This window comes from Anguilla rostrata, chromosome 18 (assembly GCF_018555375.3).
Source record: "Anguilla rostrata isolate EN2019 chromosome 18, ASM1855537v3, whole genome shotgun sequence".
Classification (NCBI taxonomy): domain Eukaryota; kingdom Metazoa; phylum Chordata; class Actinopteri; order Anguilliformes; family Anguillidae; genus Anguilla; species Anguilla rostrata.
Window position 1 is genome coordinate 2,497,205 of NC_057950.1, and position 23,960 is coordinate 2,521,164.

At 42.2% G+C, this 23,960-nt stretch overlaps 1 protein-coding gene across 2 annotated transcripts in view; it reads right to left on the minus strand.

Annotated features, from left to right (window-relative positions):
* LOC135244693 (cGMP-dependent protein kinase 1-like) overlaps nucleotides 1-23,663 on the minus strand; it is a 105,861-nt gene extending 82,198 nt beyond the window's left edge. Inside the window, exons 1-2 of one of the 2 annotated variants that reach the window (XM_064317182.1) lie at nucleotides 18,774-23,663; nucleotides 2,290-2,456 (exon numbers count right to left, since the gene is read on the minus strand). In XM_064317182.1, the coding sequence (XP_064173252.1) occupies nucleotides 2,290-2,456; nucleotides 18,774-19,216 (610 nt within the window). In that variant the 5' untranslated portion in view covers nucleotides 19,217-23,663. Of the gene's footprint in view, nucleotides 1-2,289; nucleotides 2,457-9,342; nucleotides 10,457-18,773 lie in introns of those variants that run through there. The other variant, XM_064317183.1, reaches the window with a different exon arrangement.
* Nucleotides 23,664-23,960: the final 297 nt, after the last annotated feature.

A 23,960-nucleotide genomic window follows, 5' to 3' on the forward strand; every position in this document is an offset into this window, starting at 1 on the left:
AATTGAATGCGCAATGCATACTGTGTATATACAGCATTATGTACGTGTACTGTGAAGTCCATGCATAAACCTATTTACTGTTTATGAATGATGCATGTCTTCCAATGTCCTTTTAATGACTGCTGAGCGTGCCCTTGTGGCGCTGGCTTATGTTCCGCTGACCTGCTGTTGAAAAATGAATTTCCATGGAAACAGACAATAAAGGCATTGTATTATATCTGAGCATGTGCAGAACGGTGGATCTGGATAATCAGGTAGAAAGCACAAACAAGGAGAGTGGCTGAAAGTCCCCTTTATCAGAAATTCTTTTCTTTTTTTTTCTTTTTTTTTTAAATCTTCACCTGGAAGATTATTTTTTAAAATTAATTTTATTAATGAGAGGGACACACAACTTTAATACTGGACAGGCACTCCAGCACACCGGATTTGAAATGGCTGATCTTTCCTGTGCCAGCTGGATTCCTCCACATCAGTGTGTGCTGTTGTCAGCCTTGGAGCTGTCAGTCCTCTCTGTGTCAAATCTGATGTTCACAGAATCCAAGGTAACTCTGCAATACCTCAGTTTTTAAAGATGTCTTCTGAGTTTTCAGAGTACCTTTTTCAAATGATGGCCTGTAGCTGGCACAAGTCTTATCTTGCCCCCAAATAAGTTTTCGTTGTACTAATTTATAATTATACTGGTGTGCCTGCATGAAGCAAAGAACACTAATTCACAGAAGCAAATGGAGTCGGATGAATTCTACGGCAGAACTGCAGTGCAGATAGCTGTTCGAACTTGCCCCTTTTTTCAGGGCAAGGATATGCCATTACTGGCTCAAGGTTCTTCAGCTCCCATCAAACAGGGACACGCACGCCACAGGATCAATAGGCGCCATCCATGCTGATCAGAGAGCCATTTTCATGAGGATGATGAGCTTCGTTGGGCTCCAGTGATAATCCACGGGAGGATTAATATAACAGAAAATAATGAGGCTATTACATTGAAATACAGACGCGACAGTCGTGCTCTACCCTTCACATTGCCGGGAACAGAAAGCTCTCTCTCTCTCTCTCTCTCTCTTCCTCTCTCTCTCTGCCTCTGCTTTGTTCGAATTTTTCTCCTTTTTTCTGTTTGTTTTTCTTGTGTGTGCACCTTGGAATTTGTTGTTCTTTTTGATTTGGTGCTTTCTTCATTTTGCTGTGCCGAATAGCACAGCGCCCAGTGTGTGGTGTGTGTGTGGACATGAGAGCGGTGTGTGTGTGTAGAGCAGCGTGGTGTGTGTGAGGTGTGTGTACAGCATAGTGGTGTGTGAGAGGTGTATGTACAGAGAAGTGGTGTATGTACAGAAAAATGTAAGATATTTATTAACTGTATATTGGTGTATCTGTACAGCAGACGGTATATATTTACAACGTATTGGTGTATCTGCATAGCAGAGTGGTGTGTGTGTGGTGTATCTGTACAGCAGACTGTATATATTTACAGCATATTGGTGTATCTGTATAGCAGAGTGGTGTACAGCAAGTGTAAACATAAAAGTAACTGCAATGGTTAAATGATTTGTACCCAAATTACAATTATTCCCCAATGCTAAACCTCAGTTGTGGGCCAGTCCGATCTGTGTAAATCAGACTGGCTGGCACAGGTACCCCCTTAAGAGTACGGCACCAGCCCCCTATTCAGGAGCCCTGCGGTCCACCATTATGGCACAGGCAGATCGCAGGCGTCCGATTGGCCAAAGGTGCAGAACACCACGGTGAATGAAATGTGTCCTTCCCGCAGCAGTCAGTTACAGAATTACCAGCCACAGCCAGCACTGGCAGTCAGAAACGCTGAACAGCAGTGTTTGATGTGATGTGCCTTACAATGTGATAGGTTCACCACACCAGCGTTTCATGTGATGTGCCTTACACTGTGATAGGTTCACCACACCAGCGTTTGATGTGATGTGTCTTACACTGTGATAGGCTCACCACACCACCGTTTGATGTGATGTGTCTTACACTGTGGTTGACTCACAACATCACTGCATTAGATTGGTAGAACATCCACCAGTATAACAAACTTGTAAAATGTTGAATATCTCCTGCTTTCTCTCAAGTCTTCTTTGTTCACTGCAACTTAGGATAGGCGAATATTGCCTCTCCTTCCAAATCCTGTTCCGCATTCCATTTTGGTAGTGTTACTATTATGTTACTACTATGTTTTATTTTCATGTTTTCTGCACACAATTCCAAGATTAAAATATTTTGAAATTTCGTGTAAATTCTTTCACTTAAAAAAAAATAAAAAAGTGAACTGCAACATACCTTCCATGACGTAAACCAGTGACCCCACGTCACCCTCTTTTATAATGCAGCTGTCTTTGCCATATTCGACCGGATACATGCAGTCCACAATCTCCTGGATCTGAGACAACTCCAGATTCTTCATGAAGTCGTTATCCAAAATGGCCCCCTTGATTAAGTCCTTGGATCTGTGAATGGAGATGAATACAAAGAAACTATAATGATTTCACAAAAACACTTATCTCGAAATCTATTCAGCCATGTCCTTAGTCAGATTGCGTTTTTTTTTTATTTTTTATATATTTCTCTAGTCTGATGTTCAAAGACCAGCCTGAGGTTGTAAAACATGCCACAGTTCCAATGCACAACATGCAATGTCAACGGTTTTAGTTTAATGTATTCATCAGGTGAGTGGAATATGTCCCTCAAATTAGCTGACTGTTGAACTGTACACCTGAATCCAGAACTTCTTGGCTATGGCCATTTTAACTTAAAGGTTTCTTTATCCTCTTTCTGGTGTACTAGTGCTCTTATTTTTCCTGTTTTCAATCCAATTATACGGCCTTGCCTTTGTAGGCTGCCAGGATAAGAGCATTCATTAAATGAATTCGATACAATCTAATGAGCACCCAGAAACCCCAAATAGTTCATCTTCATTATTTCCAGGCTAGTATTCTCTGGAGTGAAAGTTCTGAGAGAGAGAGAGAGAGGGAGCCATTTTCTCGCCAAAGTCTGAGATATCTCTTCTTAACAGAGACTACTGAGAAGTATTCTACCCATCCCCAGAAGGGCCGCGGGCTCTTGCTGTGTATTGTCGGTACGCTAATTGTGATGCCGAACAGCACTTATGTCATTCAAAATTATTATAATGGCTACACAATTACAAAGCTGCTCTCCCAGCAACACTTCAGTACGAATGCACGTTAGTGTTCTATTCATAGGAACAAGGGACATCTGTTTTTGGAAAAACTTAAACGCGTGGCATGAATGCGTTTATATTTGGGCAACCGTGCATCCTGCGTTTGAAGGGGAATCGTCGAGGAGCGTTATTTCAATGATTAATTGCCAGCTTGACGGCAGCATACAGCAGTAGTAGCCGATCTCTTCAGTCCACAGTCTGAAGAGGGCGCGTCACCGAAGGGCAGAAGTGGCAGCGAACCAATGGCGTTAAAGGTCATCGGGTCATGTGACAGCCAGGTGTGCACGTCCACTGCCAACGTGCACCGCAGCTCTTAGAAAGTAATAAAAAGCAACTGGCTGAGACAACCCAGCACCCTAATGATTATTACTTCCCTTTTTATAGTAGAAAACCCCATTTTAAATGATTGCTCTGCTCCAAGTAACGCTGCAGCCTGTGTAAAATGGCATTCGTCATTACACTATAACCCAGACGAGTCTGTCTGATTAATTTTATTTATTTTTTTCCCGTGTTTGTCTGCGTATTTAGCTGGAAAATATAGTTTGAATAGAAAACCCACCATCTTGTATTGTTCCACATCTTTTAGTGGAGGCCAGAACTTCTTTTTAAATCCTTCACAGCCTGGCCCTGTTTTTGTCAGACGAAGGTACTCCCCATTCTTACGATAACGCAAGTGATGACTCGGCAGTTGTTCGATCGAGGAACTGTCGAGGAGAACAACTGACAAAAGACAAACCCGTGAGATCGACGGAGAATGACATGCCCAAAACTGAACGCTGATGCTATCCGCCGGCTAAATGCCCCGACTGCGCCATTTTAAATACACAAAATCGGAAAACAAATCATTACTATGAAAACAATGGATGCTATATGTAGTTTTCTGTTCCCCCCAAATATCAATAACACAAATAATCAAAATGAGATCAGTCAGCGGAAAGCCATTTAAGAAATGAGAATGCTTGACCACTGTTGAGTTAGACCTTCCTCAACATTTCTGTCCATATACGGAGAGCCACATAATTTGTTTGTACCTGCAGTAAAAAAAAAAAAAAAGTAAAGGAAGCTTGCTGGGAAAGTCTTATTTGAATTTTTCCTACTTCACTGGATACAATCTGACAGTTATATTTCTCTGTTTTGCATTTCATTTACATCTATTCTGACAGACACAGTCGCACGCCATGCAAAGGTAAACTTCTTCAATGTTAAGGTAACTGCAAATGTGGCATCCTTTGACATGAATGACACCCATAACTGTGATCACATATGGAAACTGCCATTTCACCCTGTTAAAAACACTTCCTCACACCAAAATATTCAAACTCCATTTAAAATTATCTGTGGAAAATAAGTTTCTTTCTGGGGATTTTGGTATTATTTCAGCTGTGGTGTATGTTTTAGATTGGCCCAGACAGTTTTTGTGTACATCAAAGTATATTTTAAATATTTACAGATGTTTCTGATGCCTTGCTGCTTTTACAAGAACAGATAATAGGGAATGTCAGGGGTTTGTGGTCTCAAGCAAGAAAATACACTTCAAGTAAATCCAAAGCAGCTTGAACAACTCATTCTGCTGATCCAAAATACCAAAAGGTCAATCCAATATCAAGGTGCCCTGTTGTTTAAAATGAAGCTCCTAATCCTCCCGTCTGATTCAGGCCCAGAAAAAACATGTCTTTCTCTTAGGCAAAAAGTGCTATAATTCACAGCTACAAACCTCCCACTGTTGGAATCCCATTATGGTGATGGAATATCAACGGGATGGGGCTACAGCAGACTATAACAGATACATAGTAAAGTGTTCGCTGTGGGTTGTATCCATTTATTTTTTTTACACAATAGGTTCTACTCAGAGTCAAGCTAGTGGCTTGGTTTTTCAACAGACCGCACTGAGTAGAGCACTCATTGCAGTGAAATGCGCTAGTTGATTTAACAGGGATCCTCAACCTGGGTCACAGAGGGCTGTCAGGTATGCTGGATGTCTTTATCACTCAAACTGTCAATCAAAACTAACCTCACCTGGTTCCCTGGGTATAAATTAGCAGCTGATTTTAAGGTTAAAAGAAAAGCCAGCAGATTTAACAGCCCTTGAGGTCCTCAAGGAGTTAATTTAAGGAGCACTGATTTGATTTGCAAAAACTTAAAAATTAGAGTAGAGTGTCTTAAATGAAGCACCTTGCTCAAAGCATTGCCCTGTGACTTGTTGATTGGGATTTGAACTTGCAATCTTCTAGTCGCTCACCCAAGTACTATATTCATCAGCATGGCAGTATGGCATACATGGTTGGTTAATAATAAATACAGTGGAGGTGTCTTGTGGCGCAGCCTGTAGAGCACTGACCACATGCTCGTTACGAGCAGTGATGCTGGCGGTTTCTTATCCAACCGCGCGACCTTCGTCACATCTTTCTCCCTCTCCCTCTCTCTCTCTTTCTCCCTCCCTCCCTCTACCTCTCTCTCCTGCTCCCTTGCTCCCTGTTCTTTCTGTCCTGTCCAATAAAGCTCAAAAGGTGATAAAATAAAAAGTTACTTAAAGAATTTTAAATAAATAAATCCAGTGAGTGTTTGTAGACTTAACGCAGCATTGGGGGCAAGCTGCTGTGTTCACTGCTCATGATTAGTGGACCTGAGAGCCTGTATTCATAAAGTAGGCCGCTGCTGTGTGAACAAGCACTGTTCCAGGGTCAGGTTTCTCCTGCCTATGTCCTAACATCATCTGTTGTGAGCTAAAATGCAGAACTGAACCTGGATCAGTGCTCCTACTCTTTAGTACAGGGGTGCACAGCTCCAGTCCAGGATGGTTGGAGGGTTCTGCATCCTGGTTTTTGCTCCAACCAGTTACCTTAGTCTTACCTTTTAGGATGCACTTCGCAGTCTGTGGCTGTGGCTGCACATGTCAGACCAAGATACGATCGAGCTAATTAAAAAAATTAAGAGCAGAATTCGGCACGAAATCCAGAAAAGGTTCGGACCTTGTTGAGCACACCCCCTTGCTTCGGATGCTTTTTGGGAATGCTGCCCTAGACCAATGACGTTCCGTCCTTCGCCCCCTCCCCGAGGGCGTCACAGGGCCGCGGTGCGAGCCAGGGAGCTGAACCCGCACCGTCTCCCCAAAAAAAAGGAGAGCGCGCGCTCCTTTAGGAGAGAGAGAGACGGACCCTAACGGACACATTCCACAGGACTTCACCAGGCCCCGCGCAGGAAGGACGAAAGAACACCAAAGGCTCTGAGGAAATGAGCAGGGCAATATGGCCGCCAACCGAAGCACGACACCAACGAGACGCACAAGTTCCGCAGCGCGACAGACCGTTAAAAACGGCCGTGGTTCTATCCCCTCCTCTGATCCAATATGTTTTTCTTTTTTTTTGAACCTTTTAACCGGGCGCGTGACCGGCACATGTCATACTTCATACTGCCTGAGGATCTAAACTAAGGGGGGGGCGGGAAATCACAATATGAAATGGGAACATGACCTCAGGCTAAAAGAATTTAATGAAAGGGAAAGGAGAGCTTCCTCGGTAAAAGACTACTCCACCAGGACTCTCTTTCTTATTGAAAAAAGTACAAAAAGCTCCTCTTACATGATGATACTATCTTCCAGACAAAAAAAAAGTTATGTTACAAGCACTTGAAAGGGTTTACAAAGCTATAGGGACACTTTTCCTTGGCCCATGTTCTGGCAGCGCTTTCCAACAAGCATTCTTTTTCGAAACAGTGCTATACTGTAAGGGGCTTTGACAAAAACGCTTGTACCATTCAACAGGTCAGTGAGATGGTTTTCTGAGGGCTGAAGTGGACACACACCGACCGGTTAAATGTTTATTTATTTTTTTTTTTTTTTTTTTTCTTCAACGTCTTCGTTGTGAGAGGGAGGTTATTTGCAAATATTCTGGCTAGCTGCTGGAAAAAGAAAACGGCAGCCGAGACAATTATTGGTCTCGCATGCTGCAAAAGTTGTATAGCTGGCTCAAATTTTCAGAAATTTTCCAAAACGAAAGTGAATTTGAAAAAAAAAAAAAACTTTTCTCTTCTCTTACTGTTCTCTATTTTTCCATATTTCTGGTCATAATTAGTATATTTAAGACATAATTGAGTTTTTTTTTTTTTTTTGTCTTATTTCAGGTTCTTCTGACCTACAGCCTCCCCTAAATGTTCTGAATCAGTTCTCTACGGTGAGGGGAAATGAGATTCCTCACAACTGTGTGACGTCAATGTTCAGAGTGGGACTCTACTTGTTTTTTTTTTTTTTGTCAGCTAAAGTGTTATTTCTGACGCATGAACATTAACAATAAGATAGATAGTTATGGGGAGGACCAGCATATTAGGATTTCTGTCAAGAATTTCCTTTACTGAGCAGATAAATAATACTGTAATCTACAGAATCTACAGTATCTGGAGAAGAAAGGAAGATGATTTGTTGATGCTTTCCAGATGCATTTGAGCTATGAACCCAGACTGCTCTGGCTGATAAAAGTGACTTGACCGACGCATCCACTTTTGAATTTTAAATGAAAATAAAGCATTTAAAGTAATTCTATTGCTGGAATAGAATACAATTGAGGTGAGAAATGTTAATGGGTCTAACTGTATTATAGATTGTGTCACAATGAAACTGAATTCACATATTTTTTGATTTGAGAACAAAAAGTTAAATGCTTCACGATTTCCATTATCGGTTATGTCTTTAGATAAGTTTTTACTGAATACAAAAGTACTTTGGTGTAAATTGTTTTACTGAACTGTGCATTCTTCCTTGTAATAAATGAATGCACCACACCATTACAGGGCAACATAAACCCTATCAAATGGTATGAAAGAGATTCTTGTTTGCAGCAGCAAAAGCAGCAGCACAACAGTCGTTTGTTCCTTTTTCCGACGGTAGCTCACAATTATGTGAGACTTAGAATGAAAACGGCGTGGAAGAACGGCCTTGGCAGACAGACACCCCCCTCCCCCCCACCCGGGCCTGGAATCCTCGGTTTAAAAGGCGCAGACTCAGACACACAAACCATTTACGGCTTTGTACAGACAGAAAAGAGGACCCCAGCCAGCAGACTGGAACAGCGTGCTGTGAAGGGGCCAAAGCGTGCCGGCAGGTAGAGCAGCGGTGACCGGCTTTTCGCTTTCGCTCAGCACAGCACACATGTTGAATTTCATAAAAACCGTTAAAGCATTCGGCTCAGTGTGAAAAGGCTGATAACGATCTCACCTGAATCTGCAGATCTGGTAGCTCAGCTTTTTCGTTTTAATGGAAAAGTTTTGAAAGAGTTCCTACATCGGAAATTAAACTACTCTGTAGCGCACGCGACGTGACCGAGCCCAACTAACGACAGTATAAAGTGCAGAGAAGGACAGGTGTCCTCCACCTGCTGCTGTCCTCCTGCTTAATTAATTTTAGTGCAGACATTGCTCAGCCAGTGATATTAATTCTGTCACTGAAACAAAAAGTGAGGTCAGAAAGTCAGCACAGACTGTGATTTTAACCTTGGACGGATTTACTGTACAGACAGGTAACATGACAGCAAAAATAATACATGTAATAATTCATAATTTTTTCAATAAGCCTATGACCAACCAGAGAATCAACAAAACATCACCATATCTGCCAATACACATACCCCTGGCCAACGCATAATAATAATAATAATAATAATGCCATTTCATTGTACTTCACAGCGCTGCACCGCATCACCAAACAAATTATTATTTACATGTATGTAAACACGTGCCTACAAATTCACCCCCGTGGCTGCTTTGCCACCACGTCTTACTAGTGAGTACATCCACTCAACAAATATTTCTAGCCGAACATTTACTAGTTCAGTTCCCACGAGGACCTTACAGTATAGCGCTCAAGTCTGGACCGTTTCACGCAGTGTTAGAATGACATTTTGTCAACAACCTGCCATGCTGTTTTTCATCTGCAATAAGGCAAGGAGCAGTGCTAATGTTTTGACCAGAACCCACAATCCCCGAATATGACACTCGAGAACTCTACAGGTAGTTAGTCACAAAACTGCAACAACAAAATTCAAGGACTTCTAAGATATTAAGTTCCGTAAGTGCGCGAGGAAGGATTAAAACAAGTCAACCTACCAAATCAATCATCGCTTATAAATCGTACTTTAGCTAAAATGTTTTGAAATCTGTAGACCTACTGTGCGCTCTTGGAATAGAAAGGCAAGGTAACGTGGCTGAGCTCCTGGATGTCAAAAGCAGCGGGCTCGGCTGAAATAGCCTGTCTTTTGCTTCTTTGGTGCTCCTGCAAGACGCTCCGCTTGTGGACGTGTTGGGTGGCCGGTTTGATGATGGAGCGATATTTATCCAATTCATTCTGCAGCCTCTGGATCAACTCGTCCTTCTGATCGAGTTCCAGCTCGAGCTCGTCAATAAGTGCGTCCCTCTGTCTCAATTCCTCAATCTTCTCTTGCAGCGCGTACTGAAGGTCGCGCAACGTGCCCATAGTTGTAAAAAAAAAAAACGCCTGGAAACTTAATGGAAACTTATCCCCAGTAGTCGATTCCTTCTCCCAAAACGGTCAGTACAGTTGCTGCTGAAATAAGCCTTCTCTGGTGCTGTTTATTATCGAAAATATTCTAGGGCTGCCTGGCGGCAGGTATAACAGATAAATTGCCAATGAATAAATGTGAAGGCTTCCAGCACTCCCGCGCGAACATGTTAAATGTCACACACCAACATTCATCTTCGTCGAAAGCGTCAACGGCTCCAGTCCAGGGAGCTCGCGAGTCGCCCGCAGCATGCCGAAACACAATGCATTGGCTGCACAGCGAGCATCTCCTCGACGCCGCGACTAACCAGTCAGCGGGTGCCGTGGCGCACGCGGGCGTTCCTTCCCGGGAGCGCGAGTCCGTATAACTGCACCTGCTTGCGCAGTAGTCACCTCGCTGCCAGCCAGCAATACTGTACAAAGCGGCGAGTGAAATGATTATTCTGTTTCATTGGCAAGTGTTTTGCCAATAAAATGAAATATTACATTATATAAAATGTTTATTTAATCGGGTATTTTAGAGAACCCAAGCAGGCCTACACAGTCTAAAAACTCAGGCATCTCAAATCGCCAGCAGTACTTTTACATTAGGTTTCCTTGAATTGGCATACCGGTTACCTCAGTGAACTTAAATATTATAGTAAAAATATCGTGGTATACCATTACCACCGTCCCCAAACGCTACCCAACACGTGCCGGGACGCGCAGGGTGTTTCCATTTATACTTCCCCCTGTTATTCTCAAAATGTTTCTCAGAGCTTCGTGAGACTGCGGAAACTCCAGTGATGTCGTATGCTGTTGTGGTAAAATATCGGCTCCTCCAATGAAAACTTGTAGCAACTGTTCGCGATGTATCACCAGCACAGTGATTCACTGAGTATAAATAAATAAATAAATATCAGAATGGTCTAGAATTCTACATTTTTGTCTAGACCATACACTGGAGTTTTTGTTAAGTTCTTGTTTGATATAATACGTTTATTCGATTTTATTAATATTCCATAATCCACTTTTTTGCTGTTGTACTTAAAAGTTAATCTTGATGTGGACATTCTACACTTTTCTTGATCTCTGCAGCTCAGAAACTGCAGTTAAACTGCTTTTTTGCCGCATGTTTAACCCTCCTGTTCTGTTCATTTTTTAGGTACAGCAAAAATGTTCCCGGGTCAATCCCCATACAGGGGGGGTTTGCAAATACATGAAATGAACCATTTTCATTTAAAATGTTGATTACACTAATTAAGGCCAGTAGAAGAAGTTTCATACTGAAAAAATAATTTTAAGTATTTTTCCTAGATTTTCAAACTTTAAAAAGGGTCAATTTGACCCGCAACATAACAGGAGGGTTAATAATCAGGAATCCTACCACTGTAAGGTAAAAAGTGTGACTCCTGTGATACACTTCTACCCCCACCCCCAACCCCTGTCAGCAGCACTTTGTATCTTGTGGAACTTAAGAAACTGGGCAACTGAAGGTTTCAGGTTTGATTCCTTGGATCAGGTGCTGACTTAGTACATCCAGCTGTATGCGTGGATAGAGTGAAAAGAATACCTGACAAGGATGTCTTCATGCAGTCAAATATTAGACAATGAACTGCCAATGAGTTGCTGGACAATGAGTTGGTGTAACGAATTTAAGTTCAGCCATCTTCCCCTATATATACATCCTTGCATTTATATAGCACTTTTCCAAATGCTCAGAGTGCTTTACAGTGAAGGGGATCTCACCTCACCCACCACCAATGTGTAGCACCCACCTGGGTGACGCACGGCAGCCATTTTGCACCAGAAAGCTCACCACACATTAGCGAAGGTGGAGAGGGAGAAAACATTTTTTAGTCAATTAAATCTGGGGATGATTATGGTGGCAAGTTTTTGTGATATAAATTTTAAAATACACCACAGAGAATTGTGGGATTATATTCAGACTGCTGTCCACATCTGTGAAACTTGTATAATTTATGGATAAACTCACTCAAATTCCACAGATTCTGAGAGATTTATTATCGACTAATATGCATGACTTGGATGATTGGAGCCAAGACATTTTCCAATGCATCACACCTAGCGGTAAAAAAATATATACACTGTTGTTATTTAAGACCATTCTAAACATGTTGTAGCAGTTGCAATAACTAGTGAAAACGAATGTAAACAATAAAATTGCTGTGGTCACAGCAAAAAAAAAAAAAATTCCCGAGGAGATGATTAAGTGACCTAAAAAGGGTCAAAGGCGCCCCCTTGTGGTTGTGATTAAAGTAACTCCATTATAATCAAACACCGTGTGGCGGTTGAAAAGCAGGCCGGTTTCCAATTTTATCCCCACTACACCGTCTAATAAATCAAACGGATCTTCACAGAAGAAAAGAATACTCCAATAAAAAAAGTAAATACAGAAGAAAACGGAATTGGGTCATACAATTTCCGGCAATATTATAATTCAAAGCGCGAGATTATTAAAATAAACTACCTCTCGATTAATATTCCATTTAAGAAGCAGGCCTACTTCTTGAGATCCGGGTTTTATTTTAGCACCGCTGATATGGTGCTAATGCGGCCCTATAATAAGTTCTAGCTGACACTAGATCAAAGGAAGCAAAGGAGTGGCTGTTTAAAGAGGTACGGTAATGAGCCTTGTCTCCGTTTTTGACAGTAAGGGAGGGGAGATTGCCACAACACACGAGCTCCTTGTGAGTGTCCGCCCGATCGGGATCTCATCCTCTGTTATGAATTGTGTCTTAAGGGGAAGGACGCTGACTCAGAGCCTTGTGGAGACGGTGCTGGAGAACACACTCTGTCCTGAATGGCAAATTTCTAATTCATTAACTGACAGTTGTATGAACGAAACAGGAAGTCAATTTACTCGAATCGAATTAAAAGTACTGTATCCAGAGTTTCATTTTGCGCTGACCGTTTTGCTATAGGCCTGTGTCCAATAGCAGCCTCGTGTGGTCAAATTTAGCAGCTATAATCTCCCTGCACGAGCTCTGTCCTCCGTAGTAATTGCGGAAGCGCAGCTGTTGGATTTGTGGAGCGATTGCATGCATTTGAGGACCCACCTCCAAGTAGTCTGTGTATACATAACTCCACAGTTTGGGAGAAAGAAAACTTCCTAACCTTTGAGTGACCTCTGAGATGTTGTTAACCACGCGTTACGTTCTTTTTCAACGAATTTGTTCGTTTTTCAGCCCTTGTTTGCTTTCGTCTCTGAAACTAATTACGAGACTAATTGGGGAATGACCAACACCTGTAACGGTAGACTCAGGAACAATAAATACGCGCACCTTGCTTGCAGGAGATGTTTTTTGATCAGAGCACTAGTGCGAGCGGCAACGGGAAACCCATGCGCGCCAGGAGTTTAGCCCAATTACCGAGGTTTTCTGTGTTTTAGTTTTCTTTTGATAATGGCAAGTGTAGGTAAAACGGGACGCGGAAGACTTTGATTTACTGTCTTTGCGTTTTTCTCCCCGGCAATTAGCTGGGTTATATAAGAAAGTTACTCCGTGAACGTATACTAGATTTGTTTTTTGTTTTTTCATTTTGCTACTTTGTAGCCAACTTCCGTCTTCCTCAGTTTGCTTTTGTTGTCGATTCTGTGGCGGTTCAATCTGTATAACAAGGATTTCTCAACGCTGAATCTAAATCGCACCTTGAGGCGTGCGATGTGTGTGGTTCCGAGTGGGCGTTTTGTGTCGTGATGGTCGCCTCTGCAATGTGCAGCTGGTCCACAACTGGCACGCGCTATTCTGGACGTTATTTGCACTTGTTAAATGTGTCCGAAACCAGAGCAGGCTGTTTGTGATGTTACAGAAAACTATGATATCTGAAATTCATCTTGATGCAGTTCTCGAGATGACACTTGGAAGACACCAGTTCTGTCGAGCTTCACCGCCATATCACCTTGTAATTATCCTACGGAGCTCATTGCCAGTTCATCTAATGAAATTAATGTTGGCCTATTAGCATATGGTCAGGAATAATCCATTCAAATCTCTGCCACCTTGATAAGCCTTTTTTTTTTTTTTTTTTTTAAGATATTTGTATGGACAAACTCAGGAGTTTGTATCTACTGTAGTTCCCTTCTCTACAGTTGCCTACATTTCTACTCTATTTACATTTTTTTTATTTCAGTTCAAAGTCATTGGACAAGCCAGGGTAAATAAGAACTTCCTCACAATTTGTCCACTTAAAGTATGTCCCCCCTGAGAACTCATTTATAATTGTGATTCTTGCTATTACAATCTTTAGGTTTATTTGGGGGGGGGGGGGGGGGTAATAACTGTCAACCTTTGCTTTCCACATTAAGCAAAAGTCTGTTTCTCTTGATCTGTGTTTCCCCCCTATTCAAAGTGCCCTTCAAAGATCCTTCCTACATAAGCAGGGTTTAAATTTCACTTTGATAAACTTCCTGCCCTGCCCTTTCCTATCCGGATCGATAGAAACCTGATCCGTTGCTCACTAGCGCGGTAATCCGATGAATGCGGCTCTGTGCTCGGGTGCCTAGCGCCAGCGCTAATGGAGCCGTTTCTCCTCGCCTAACCCACGGCGAGAGATGGGAGACCGGCAGGACACAGAGACTCTGAAATATTCCTCATATATCCTCAATTTCCTCGAGGAAAGCCACATCCAGCGCGTCGGTCAGCACCGGTTTTTGGGCTGTTACCACACCAGATGCACGAGCTTTTCCTGGAATGCAATAGAATGCAGTCTTGTTTTTTTATTCCCCGTCTCGAAAATGCATCATAATTCCAGGCCTACGGCATGTCTGTTTCTGAGTGAATTCTGGGTAGTTCTGCAAGCCAAATCTCTACCCTCTTTTTTTTTTTTTTAAATAATTGCCCTTGAACCTTTCCTTTTTAAGCATTATTTCTGCATGACTACGCATACGGAATAACGATTGTACAGAGATCTGCTGCCACCCTGTGGTTATGTGCTGGATAATTTTGTTGAAAAATTGGTTTATTCTTAATAAAACGTGCCTTTGTACATACAAACAGTATGACGCCTTCACTGTGTACCAGTTTAACGGCCCTAAAGTGTGCAATAGTATAAGTCAAGTTCCTGATTGAAGGGCTATGTAGTTAGATGCTACATTTGGTACATTTTACATTTTATTGTGCTGAATACCAGGCATCAGTGGCTCTGTTACATTCAGGGGTAGCCTACTACTGTACATTTTATTGCATTATAACAAATGCAATTTATTGCACTGTAACAGAGCCACTGATCCCTGGCACTTTGGTGCAATTTATGGAGAAGCAGACAAGCCACAGTCAATTAAAAGCTTCTTTTTAGCTTCTTTTATATATTAAGGACTTACCCAAAGATCATTTTCAAAGCTGTCACGCTTTTTTTCTAGGCTTCACACGACCCCTGTTTACCTAATCTCTCACTCTGTTCTAATTTGTTTTGCTTGATTAACAATAAAGGAGTCGTCTCCTAATGTGCAACACTCAATTGCAAATCCCTTGTTATTCTGCAGTAATACATTGCCCGGTTGTGCAATGTTTGCCTCAAAAATAATTCAAATCCGTGCGGATGGGCACTTCTGTTCACTTTCCCAGCGACAGCTGACAGACCACCCATCCTCCTCCTGCATGGAGTTTGCACACGAGTCAGTGTTGCACATCGATATTGCCATATGCTGCAAATGGAGACCTGGCTGTCGTCATGTCGATTCTTTGACGTGGCGTGCCGGGCGTTCAGATAAGAGGAAATTACCTGGCAGTGGATGGGGATTATTTGCATAATTGACAGGATTGTTAAGGAGGAGAATTGAAAAAGGGGTGAAGGCTACAATCGGCTTTCAGTTTGATTTATGCCTCTGTGTCGATCGCAGATTAAACCACTGGTAGACGGCGCTGGCTTGTAATTACATTTTAACAACATTATAACAAAATAATTAACACACACTGTGTTATACAGGTGAGAGACTCCTGCTGTCTCCCATATACACACACAGGCAGTGGCAGCTCAGAGTTGCTTTGCCATTAGAGTTATAGATTTGAGCATTTCAGGGTCTGCAGCAACATATCTACTGTGCTAAATTGTTTTTTTTATGTAGCTGTAATTATAATGGAATTATAAATTGAATTTCCGGTTTGACAAACCATAATAATTTCAGTTTCGAGTGAAAATTTTTATGCCTTTGACAAAAGCCTCCTCAAAGGGCATTGCTTCACATTGTGGGGGGGGGTTGTTTACAGGACAGTAAAAGTCTGATGATTTATGTATTGATATCCACTTAGGATAAAGGTAATAATTGGATTTTGTGATGTCAGAGGTCACTGTAAAATGTCAAAATAATTCCGTCTGTTTCCTCAAGAGCTCATCTAGTTGTTCGCCGTCAATTATTCAGGAGTCGGCCCCAGAACCGAGAGACGACAAGTCCTATTGGTAGCGGGAAGGAGAGAGATCAATCTCCTTAATCGCATTCAGCTGACGGACGGCTAAGATTTTCGTGGCGTGGCGTCCTCTCTGGATTATTCTCGAGGGAGACAACCCGCCCTTTGCACTACGCACTCCTGTCATTTTCTTGCCACGAATAACTAGTGTTTCATTTGTAGTCTATTCTTTGTTGTTCACTTAGCAGTGAATGTGCGACTGGATCATGGATTCTTTATAGGAAAAGACAGGTGTGAACATCAGGAACCTGTCGCCTCCGCTTTAATGCAATTGCAAGTAGCAACACCTAAAGTAGCACTAAAATGTTGCTTTTTCAGACAAACTGTCATGTTCGCAAGACACAATGAACATGGAGGCCACTGCTCATCTGAGTTTATAAGTGGTAAGACATAACTACAGGATTTAGGCAATTGTGATAGTTACCTGGCAAATAGTTTACTAAATACTTTACTGACAATTTGGTGAAAGAAAACCCATTTAGATAGCTAGTTAGTAATTTTTTTTTTTTAATTAAGTTTAATTTTTTTTTTCAGCCAAGATTTAGCACACCAGATTCTAGGAGGAGGGGGCTTAATGGCAGTAGCTCTAACTGAATACTGGAACTATTCACCACTTGTGTAGGTGAGTGAGGGTCCTTACTCAGCAATATCGTCTCATTCATAAGGACGTTAATCATCCATTATAAACAGGCTCTGAAAGGTTGTCCTTTAATGTATTGGCACACTACAAAAAACTGAAAGAAAGCACTGCTGAAACAGACACTTTGAATAAACTGTTGTGATGTGTTTTGTGAGACCTTTACACACCGGGGTCTGTATGACAGTCTGTTTCAAGCTGAAACTGGTTTTTACCATTGACATTAGACACCTTGCTGTAAGAACTCCAACATTACGCACTTTGTCACAAAAGGTCACACATTTGTACGTGAAAAATAAAATGCATATACTACAGGAAGATTTTACTGAAGTAAAAATATTTCTCCATTTAAAAAAAAAAAAAAGTATTTACATTACATTACATTATAGGCATTTAGCAGACGCTCTTATCCAGAGCGACTTACACAACTTTTTACATAGCACTTTACATTGTATCCATTTATACAGCTGGATATATACTGAAGCAACGCAGGTTAAGTACCTTGCTCAAGGGTACAACGGCAGTGTCCTTACCCGGGATTCGAACCTACAACCTTTCGGTTACGAGCGCAGTTCCTTACCCACTGTGCCACACTCCGTCCCTAAATATAATAAATAAATAAATAAATTTAAAATATCCAACCTTTCTCCTTTGATCATTTCTTAATCTGCCCAAGCACAATTTATGTGTTGCAATCTATCTTGAATAATTAAAACTGTTCGTAATATAATTCTGACGCCATGTCCCGGAATATTAATTCAAATATTAAATCTGGTCGGTAATAGACTTTAATTTTCCAAACACTGTTGGATACCTGTCTATTCAGGACCGTGCGACGGAGGCCAATGTGTCACTCCGCTCCCATGACGTGGACTCAAGGCCTCAAGGTTGTCTATCCCGTGAATGAAGAGTCTGAATCTATCTGTAGCAAAGCAGAATATCGTACGTGTTGCATTGTACGACATTCGGCGTAATTTCACCCTTCCAATCCCATTTGTCTAAATACCTTCCCACCAGAATTATACTGAACAAAATAAAAGATTTGCCGAGAGGGACAAGCTAAAATACTTCTAATTTTCATTGAAGAATTTCGTAAGTGATAGGCCTATACATTTGATTCACTGTTTAGAATATAAAGTAATCTAATATGGCACAAATCTTAAAAAATATACTTGCTATGTACCGACCCGGACAACAATATCAGTATAACGAGAAGCACCTTTATCTACGGGGCTCTGGTTTAGTTCAACGGAGGCTTTGCTTAATGTGATGATTTGCATGCACGAGCAATCGTTCTTCAGTGCAGGTGACGTGTCCAATAAACGGGGTACTCATCTCAGAAGTGTCATTCACCAATATTCAGTTTCTAATTGCCTATCGCTATGGTAACTGTGTATGTTCCAGATTATTTAAAAACCGCTGTTTTCACAACAGCCCTCGGAAGAATCGTCCCGGAATCGTTGGGCTTATTCTATTTAGCAATGAAACTAACCAGATGAGCCAAATAAAATCTCGGAACATCGGGGATGGGTGGGAAGCCGGTTGCGCTGGAACAAAGGCGTATGCAACGGGCGTACAAAGCCTTTCTTAATGGAGTATTAAATATCATCAGGCATGCATTCTGCTCTGAGCGTCCAGCTACTTAAAACCCATAAATGCCTTGTACTTCCTCCTCCCCATTTCCTCTGGGATTGGTATAATGGACCGGATCAATGAAACTCACTGATGTTTCGTTATTTTCGCCTCCGCTTCAACGTCGATTTAGAATGAAATTGCCAGCCGACTGATGCGCGCGTCTATGAGGGTTTTTTTTAACCCAGCCCGGGGAGTAGGCTACCTACACAGGAGTCTCTCGTGCGCTGCACGAGTTATCCCGGTCTGTGATGAAGTAAGTTCAAACTTGTTTGCAGGAAATAAAGCAGGTCACCCGACTCAAATATTTACAGTTGGCGACACACATCAAAACGCATAATGACGGTCACGTTGCACAAGACGTTATAAAGAGCAAATACTATGATAAGATGAAAGCAAAGACCCTACCGGTCAGATTTCGCGTATTTCCGAAAGGCTTGTCTAATCAGGTCTTGGCACGTTTGGGGCTCGGCCGAAATGCCTTGGGCTCGCCTGGTCCTCGGTCCAATAAGCTGCGCGCTGGGCAAAACAGACTGACATTTGTGCAGTTTTCTCTTCAGTTCGTGAACCTCGTCCTCCTTTTCGGCCAAACGTCTCTCCAGGTCTTTTATCCTGTCTTCCTTTATCGTGAGAAGCTTGGCGAAGTCTTCATCAAGGTCGCTCATTTTTTTAAAAAACACTGTGCAAACTTTACCCCAGCTTGCTAAGAGAACTACCGCGGAAAATCCAACGACTCGCGGACAAGCCCCCTTGTTTCCGAGGGAATACCTGTCTCCTGTGGGCGGCGTGGGAATTGTTGGACCCACCGACTTATTGGCGAATTCGCTGGACGGGCAACGCCGAAAGGGCATGTAAAACAGTAAACGACTTGCTTCGATGAGCGCTAATCCTTGGATCCAACGTGCAGCTGGTGATTATCGTTCATTGAGAAACCGATTAGAACTGCCCGCCTTCGACCGAAACACTGCCACTTTGGGCTGATACGAGAGTGAGCGCTCTCACAGCTGGGCGGCATCGCGTGAGCCGCTGCAGCGCGTGCAGTGCATCAGCACAAATGCATAGCCAAAAAAAAAAAATAAGGACGTGACTCCTGTCATAATAATTCAGGGCAAGACCGGATCTGTAGCAGCGACCGCTTGTGAATAGTGGACTGATGCACTGCTTTGTACAATCAAGTTCTTCATGACACTGTACTGTACTGTTTTTTTTTTTCCATGACACTGTTATCCACAAGTGTTGTTATTGGATGCGCTGATGGGATGCAATGTCAGCAGTGCCTCCCCTAAAACGATAATATCCGATCTAACTTTCATTCATTCATTTATTTGTTCTCTCTCTCTCCTGATGCATGGAAATCTCATTTGGGACAGAGGTTTCACCTTCCGAAAAAGCATTTTGACATTGATGGTCGAAGAGTAAAACTACTATTGACATTACATTTCCTTGCAATTTGTGCGCTTAAAAGAATGACATTTATTCCACAGTCTACAGTGGATAAGAGATATCTCTGTTGAGTACTTAAAACAAAAAGTAATGAAAGTTAAATGCTTGATTACGTTTTCTGGCCCGGGGGGCTGGGGATACAGATACAGAATTATTTCTGTAATCTGCTGCTGTTATTCTTCACTCGTGTAAACCACTGTGACATTTTCTGAAGAGACCTGGTATGATTACGCAGATCCACGGTTGTCCATTGGCCACGCCCACTATGCTATACTGTAATTTTTTTGTTTTTCCGTTTTATTTTTATTTATTTTTTACATTTTGTTTCATTTATTTATTGCTTTATAGGAGAATCGTCCATCAGAAGAAAATGTGCAGAAGGGTGAACGTTGTTGTCGACAACGGCCGACGTAGAATTGTAGAATTGAACCTACACTATATCACCGTCCACGCTGCGATCTGGTGGTATTCCCCTGTTTAGGAAATATGTAAGGGTATCTCTTTCCCTTATTGTACAAAATGCAACTGCAGAGGAATAGAGGCCATGCAATGGGATGCCATTGAGTATGCACCCTATTCCCACAGAGAGTTTACTGACCGAAGTTAGTGCGTGCGTGTTTTCGTTTGTGTTTTTGCGCGTGCGCACGCCTGCATGTGTTATGTTGAGTAACGCGCATCTGGAAAGGTCAGGACATATCGCACTATTTCTGACGCAGGAAGGTAAATCTGTCACAGACGATAAGGTGCTGCTGTGTTTGTTTATTCCTGTGAGAGCAGCCATGAATAAGGGTAGAATGGATCTCTGTCCTATGGCACATTTTTGCACAATAAAATAATAATTCTGGAAAAAAAATATATATTATATTACTTAGACTGTTTGTTGTTACGTTAATAATATATGTTATCTGTAGTTAGTTTCACATTACAGGCATCCTTTTAAGAACACAGTTTTCTCAGTCTAAACATTTAAGTTGTGAGGACTTGGGTACAATGATAAGGATGCTATTTTAGGCTGAGGAATTAGTGCAACAAGGTGATCAGGGGGCAAAAGGCTAAGAACTGACCAGTCACATCATTCCTGTTACCCAGTCCCATTCTAATTTTATCTAACGACTGTGATTTTTGTTTAAATGGCACTTTAGTGGCAGCTATCTCTGTGTTACTAGTGCTTTCCTCTCAAAGTTTCTGTTTGGAGAGATATTTATCCAACAAAATGAATGTATATTCATAAAATAATCAATCAGAGGATGGGTTTAACCTCAGATATATGGACAAGCACTATGACTGGTTTTATTTCCATTTCATTTAAACGCAGGCTGGATTATTGTGGATGTTTTAGATTGCATAGTCAAACACTATGAGAACATTTAAGGGTAAATGTTCCACTCACACAGCTCGACACGGTTGGAATGCTTTCCAACAGCAACAGTGTTGGATTTAACGGAATTAGTCAATCAGACATTTCTGAATGCAATCCTGCTCCAATTTCCTTAACAAAATCAGCAACACTGAACAAAAGTGGGGGTCAAATATTGTGTAATTTTTCAAAACTTTGAGGACGGAATTTAAAAAATGTAAATATTTCATATTCCATTTTTTTTCATACCATTAGGCTGTAGATTTAGCACACCAGAAGACAACGCAATTCGTTGCCATCGTAAATGCAAAACGCCTAAATTAAACATCGATGCCTTGATAAAAGAATAATGTGTCTAAGCCTTTATGTTGCCTGTAAATTTAACAGATGTTTTCCCACCCCTGAAATGTACTAGGTTTCCTGTCGCTCTTCCTGTCTGTCTGTCTGAGGACAAATCGATCAAATTCAAAGACAAACGTTTCTCAGTGTGGCCTTTGATTCCTCCACCCTGGGCCTGTCTTACCAGGGAAAAGAGTTGAGCTGCTTTTGGGTCTCTCTGCGGGACTTTAGGGAATCCGTGAGAAATTAATCCTGGAGGCGTCAAAACGGCTTTGCAGTTTCTCACAGCAGGGGTTGTGGGTGTGGTGGGCCCTGGCCTGTGTCAGTCAGCAGCTGACGCTGTCTAAGTGCATCCTGACCGCAAACATGATATCTTTGTCTGGCGATCTCAGCTTGGCTCGGCGCTGCACAGAGAAGGGATAATTATAGCAACTCGCTTTCGCGCGTTCATCAGACCTCAAAACCTCACCGTGGCGCACGTGGCTTACAGCTTACTGAGGAACACACTGACCTTGTATGCTAATATTTTAAAATCAGTTTTTCTTTCTTTTTCGCACTAATTTGATTACTCACGTTTCCTATCCACTGTAAACAATCCTTTTGTTACGAGGTGTGGCTTCTCATCCCCGAGTAGGTTTCTTCCCTTTCCTGTTAAATGTATTTTTTAACATTATTTTATGAGATAGATAAATCTATAGCCTCCATACCGAGAGCTAGTATTCTCTGTACTGCTCTCATATAAGACAGCGCATGGTGTCCCCATGCAATAAAGAATATGTGCAGTCACATTTCTTAACATAACTGTTTGCCTTGAGAAATCACAACATGATTCACTCACATTCATATCCATGCTCTCCTCCCAGAACTGCCCTCACATTAGAACTGCTTTTTAATATTCAAGAGGGGTTACCTTGCAGAAAAATCAATGTTCCCTGATATTCTCACATTTTACTTCACTAAAAATATAGCTTCGGAAAACATAGAAAGGCACTTCATCACGCACAGAAATGTTTTTGCATTCAATAATCCCGCACTGCAAATGTTCCCAAAATTATGGACTCACATAAAATTAGACAGGAAGATTTTTAAAAAGGGGGGCAATTAATGGACCAGCAGATCCTTAAACACGCAGGCCAGCCGGAATCTGGCTTTTGGCTGCTCCTTGGAACGTGGCACAGCAAGAAAGGGTTCATCAGTAAAGCAAACCTCTGTAGGAAACGAGGAAGTGAAGTAGCGCGTTCACATCACCGGGCCGAAAGGCCTCCTCCGCTCTCTCTGGAGCCTTCCGAGGAGGGGGCCTCTGGCTCGTACTGAAGCCGATTTTGATTGCGTAAGTGGCTGCAGCTGTCTCACAGGAACGCGTGCTACAGGTGGGCTGGGCTGCTGTCCGCAGTGCTGAAAACCCTCTCCACAGGCAGAGCTGAGGAACACCAGCTGCGGATGCGGCAAAGCAGGGGGTTGCCAGCTCCACTCCTGCAGAGCCACAAGGGCTCCTGCTTTTCGTATTAAAATCAAGAGCAACCCTTGAATGCAGGGGAGTTGACTTTCAGTAATTCCTTTTGACTGGTCAATGAAGCTTTATATTCAAATTCAACTTGTCAGCGACAGGCACCAATTGCCACAGCAACATACAGACTAAAGGATTCATCTTTACTGGAAATTAATACTTGTAAAGAAGGGGGGAATGTGGACATTAAATAATTCCAGCCTGTGCTTTCTAAAATATACCCTTACCTAAGCTAGCAATACTTCACTGTATACCTGAAATGAGTTCAGAAACTAGAATACTGCTTTCACATGCAATTTACTGAAATGAAATTCATACTGTCAGTGCTGCTGAGGTTAGATATCTCTTGAAAAATGGCTGCTGCATGATATCTCTTGAAAAATGGTTGCTGTAAGCTGCTATTTAGTGGAAGACAGGAAACCATTTAAATGCACAGAGCTTTGCAGTATCTGCTCACGACAACATCTGCTTATTGTAACCAGGAAGGATGCAGTCAGGTATTAAACTATTAGGTTTCTTATAGAGGTTGTTGAATCAGTAGTGGCAGGCTCACTTTGACAATTTGGCCGTGTGCAAAACGTCCCAAGGTTTCCACAGACAGTAAAAGATAATTTAACGGCCTAATTTAGGCGTGGCCAAGCCTGGAGCTGCAGGGTCTGTGGTGGGTTTTTTTTTTGGGGGGGAGTATGGCAGCCTCTGTGGATTGGGATGGGGGGTGTTTGAGTATGGCAGCCTCTGCGGATTGGGGGGGGGGGTGGCGGGTTGCTATGGGAGCCCACAGAGCAGGCTGCAGTGGCAGCGAGCGTCAGCACGGTGACACCCTTCGGGGGGGCACTCCAGTCCAATCTTGCACGCGGTGGAAAGTGTCGACTTTGGGTTGCGGCTGAGAGGCAGGCGTGAATCTCAGAGGCTGCTCCACACCGCAGCTGAGCCGCTCGTCTATTAGCAA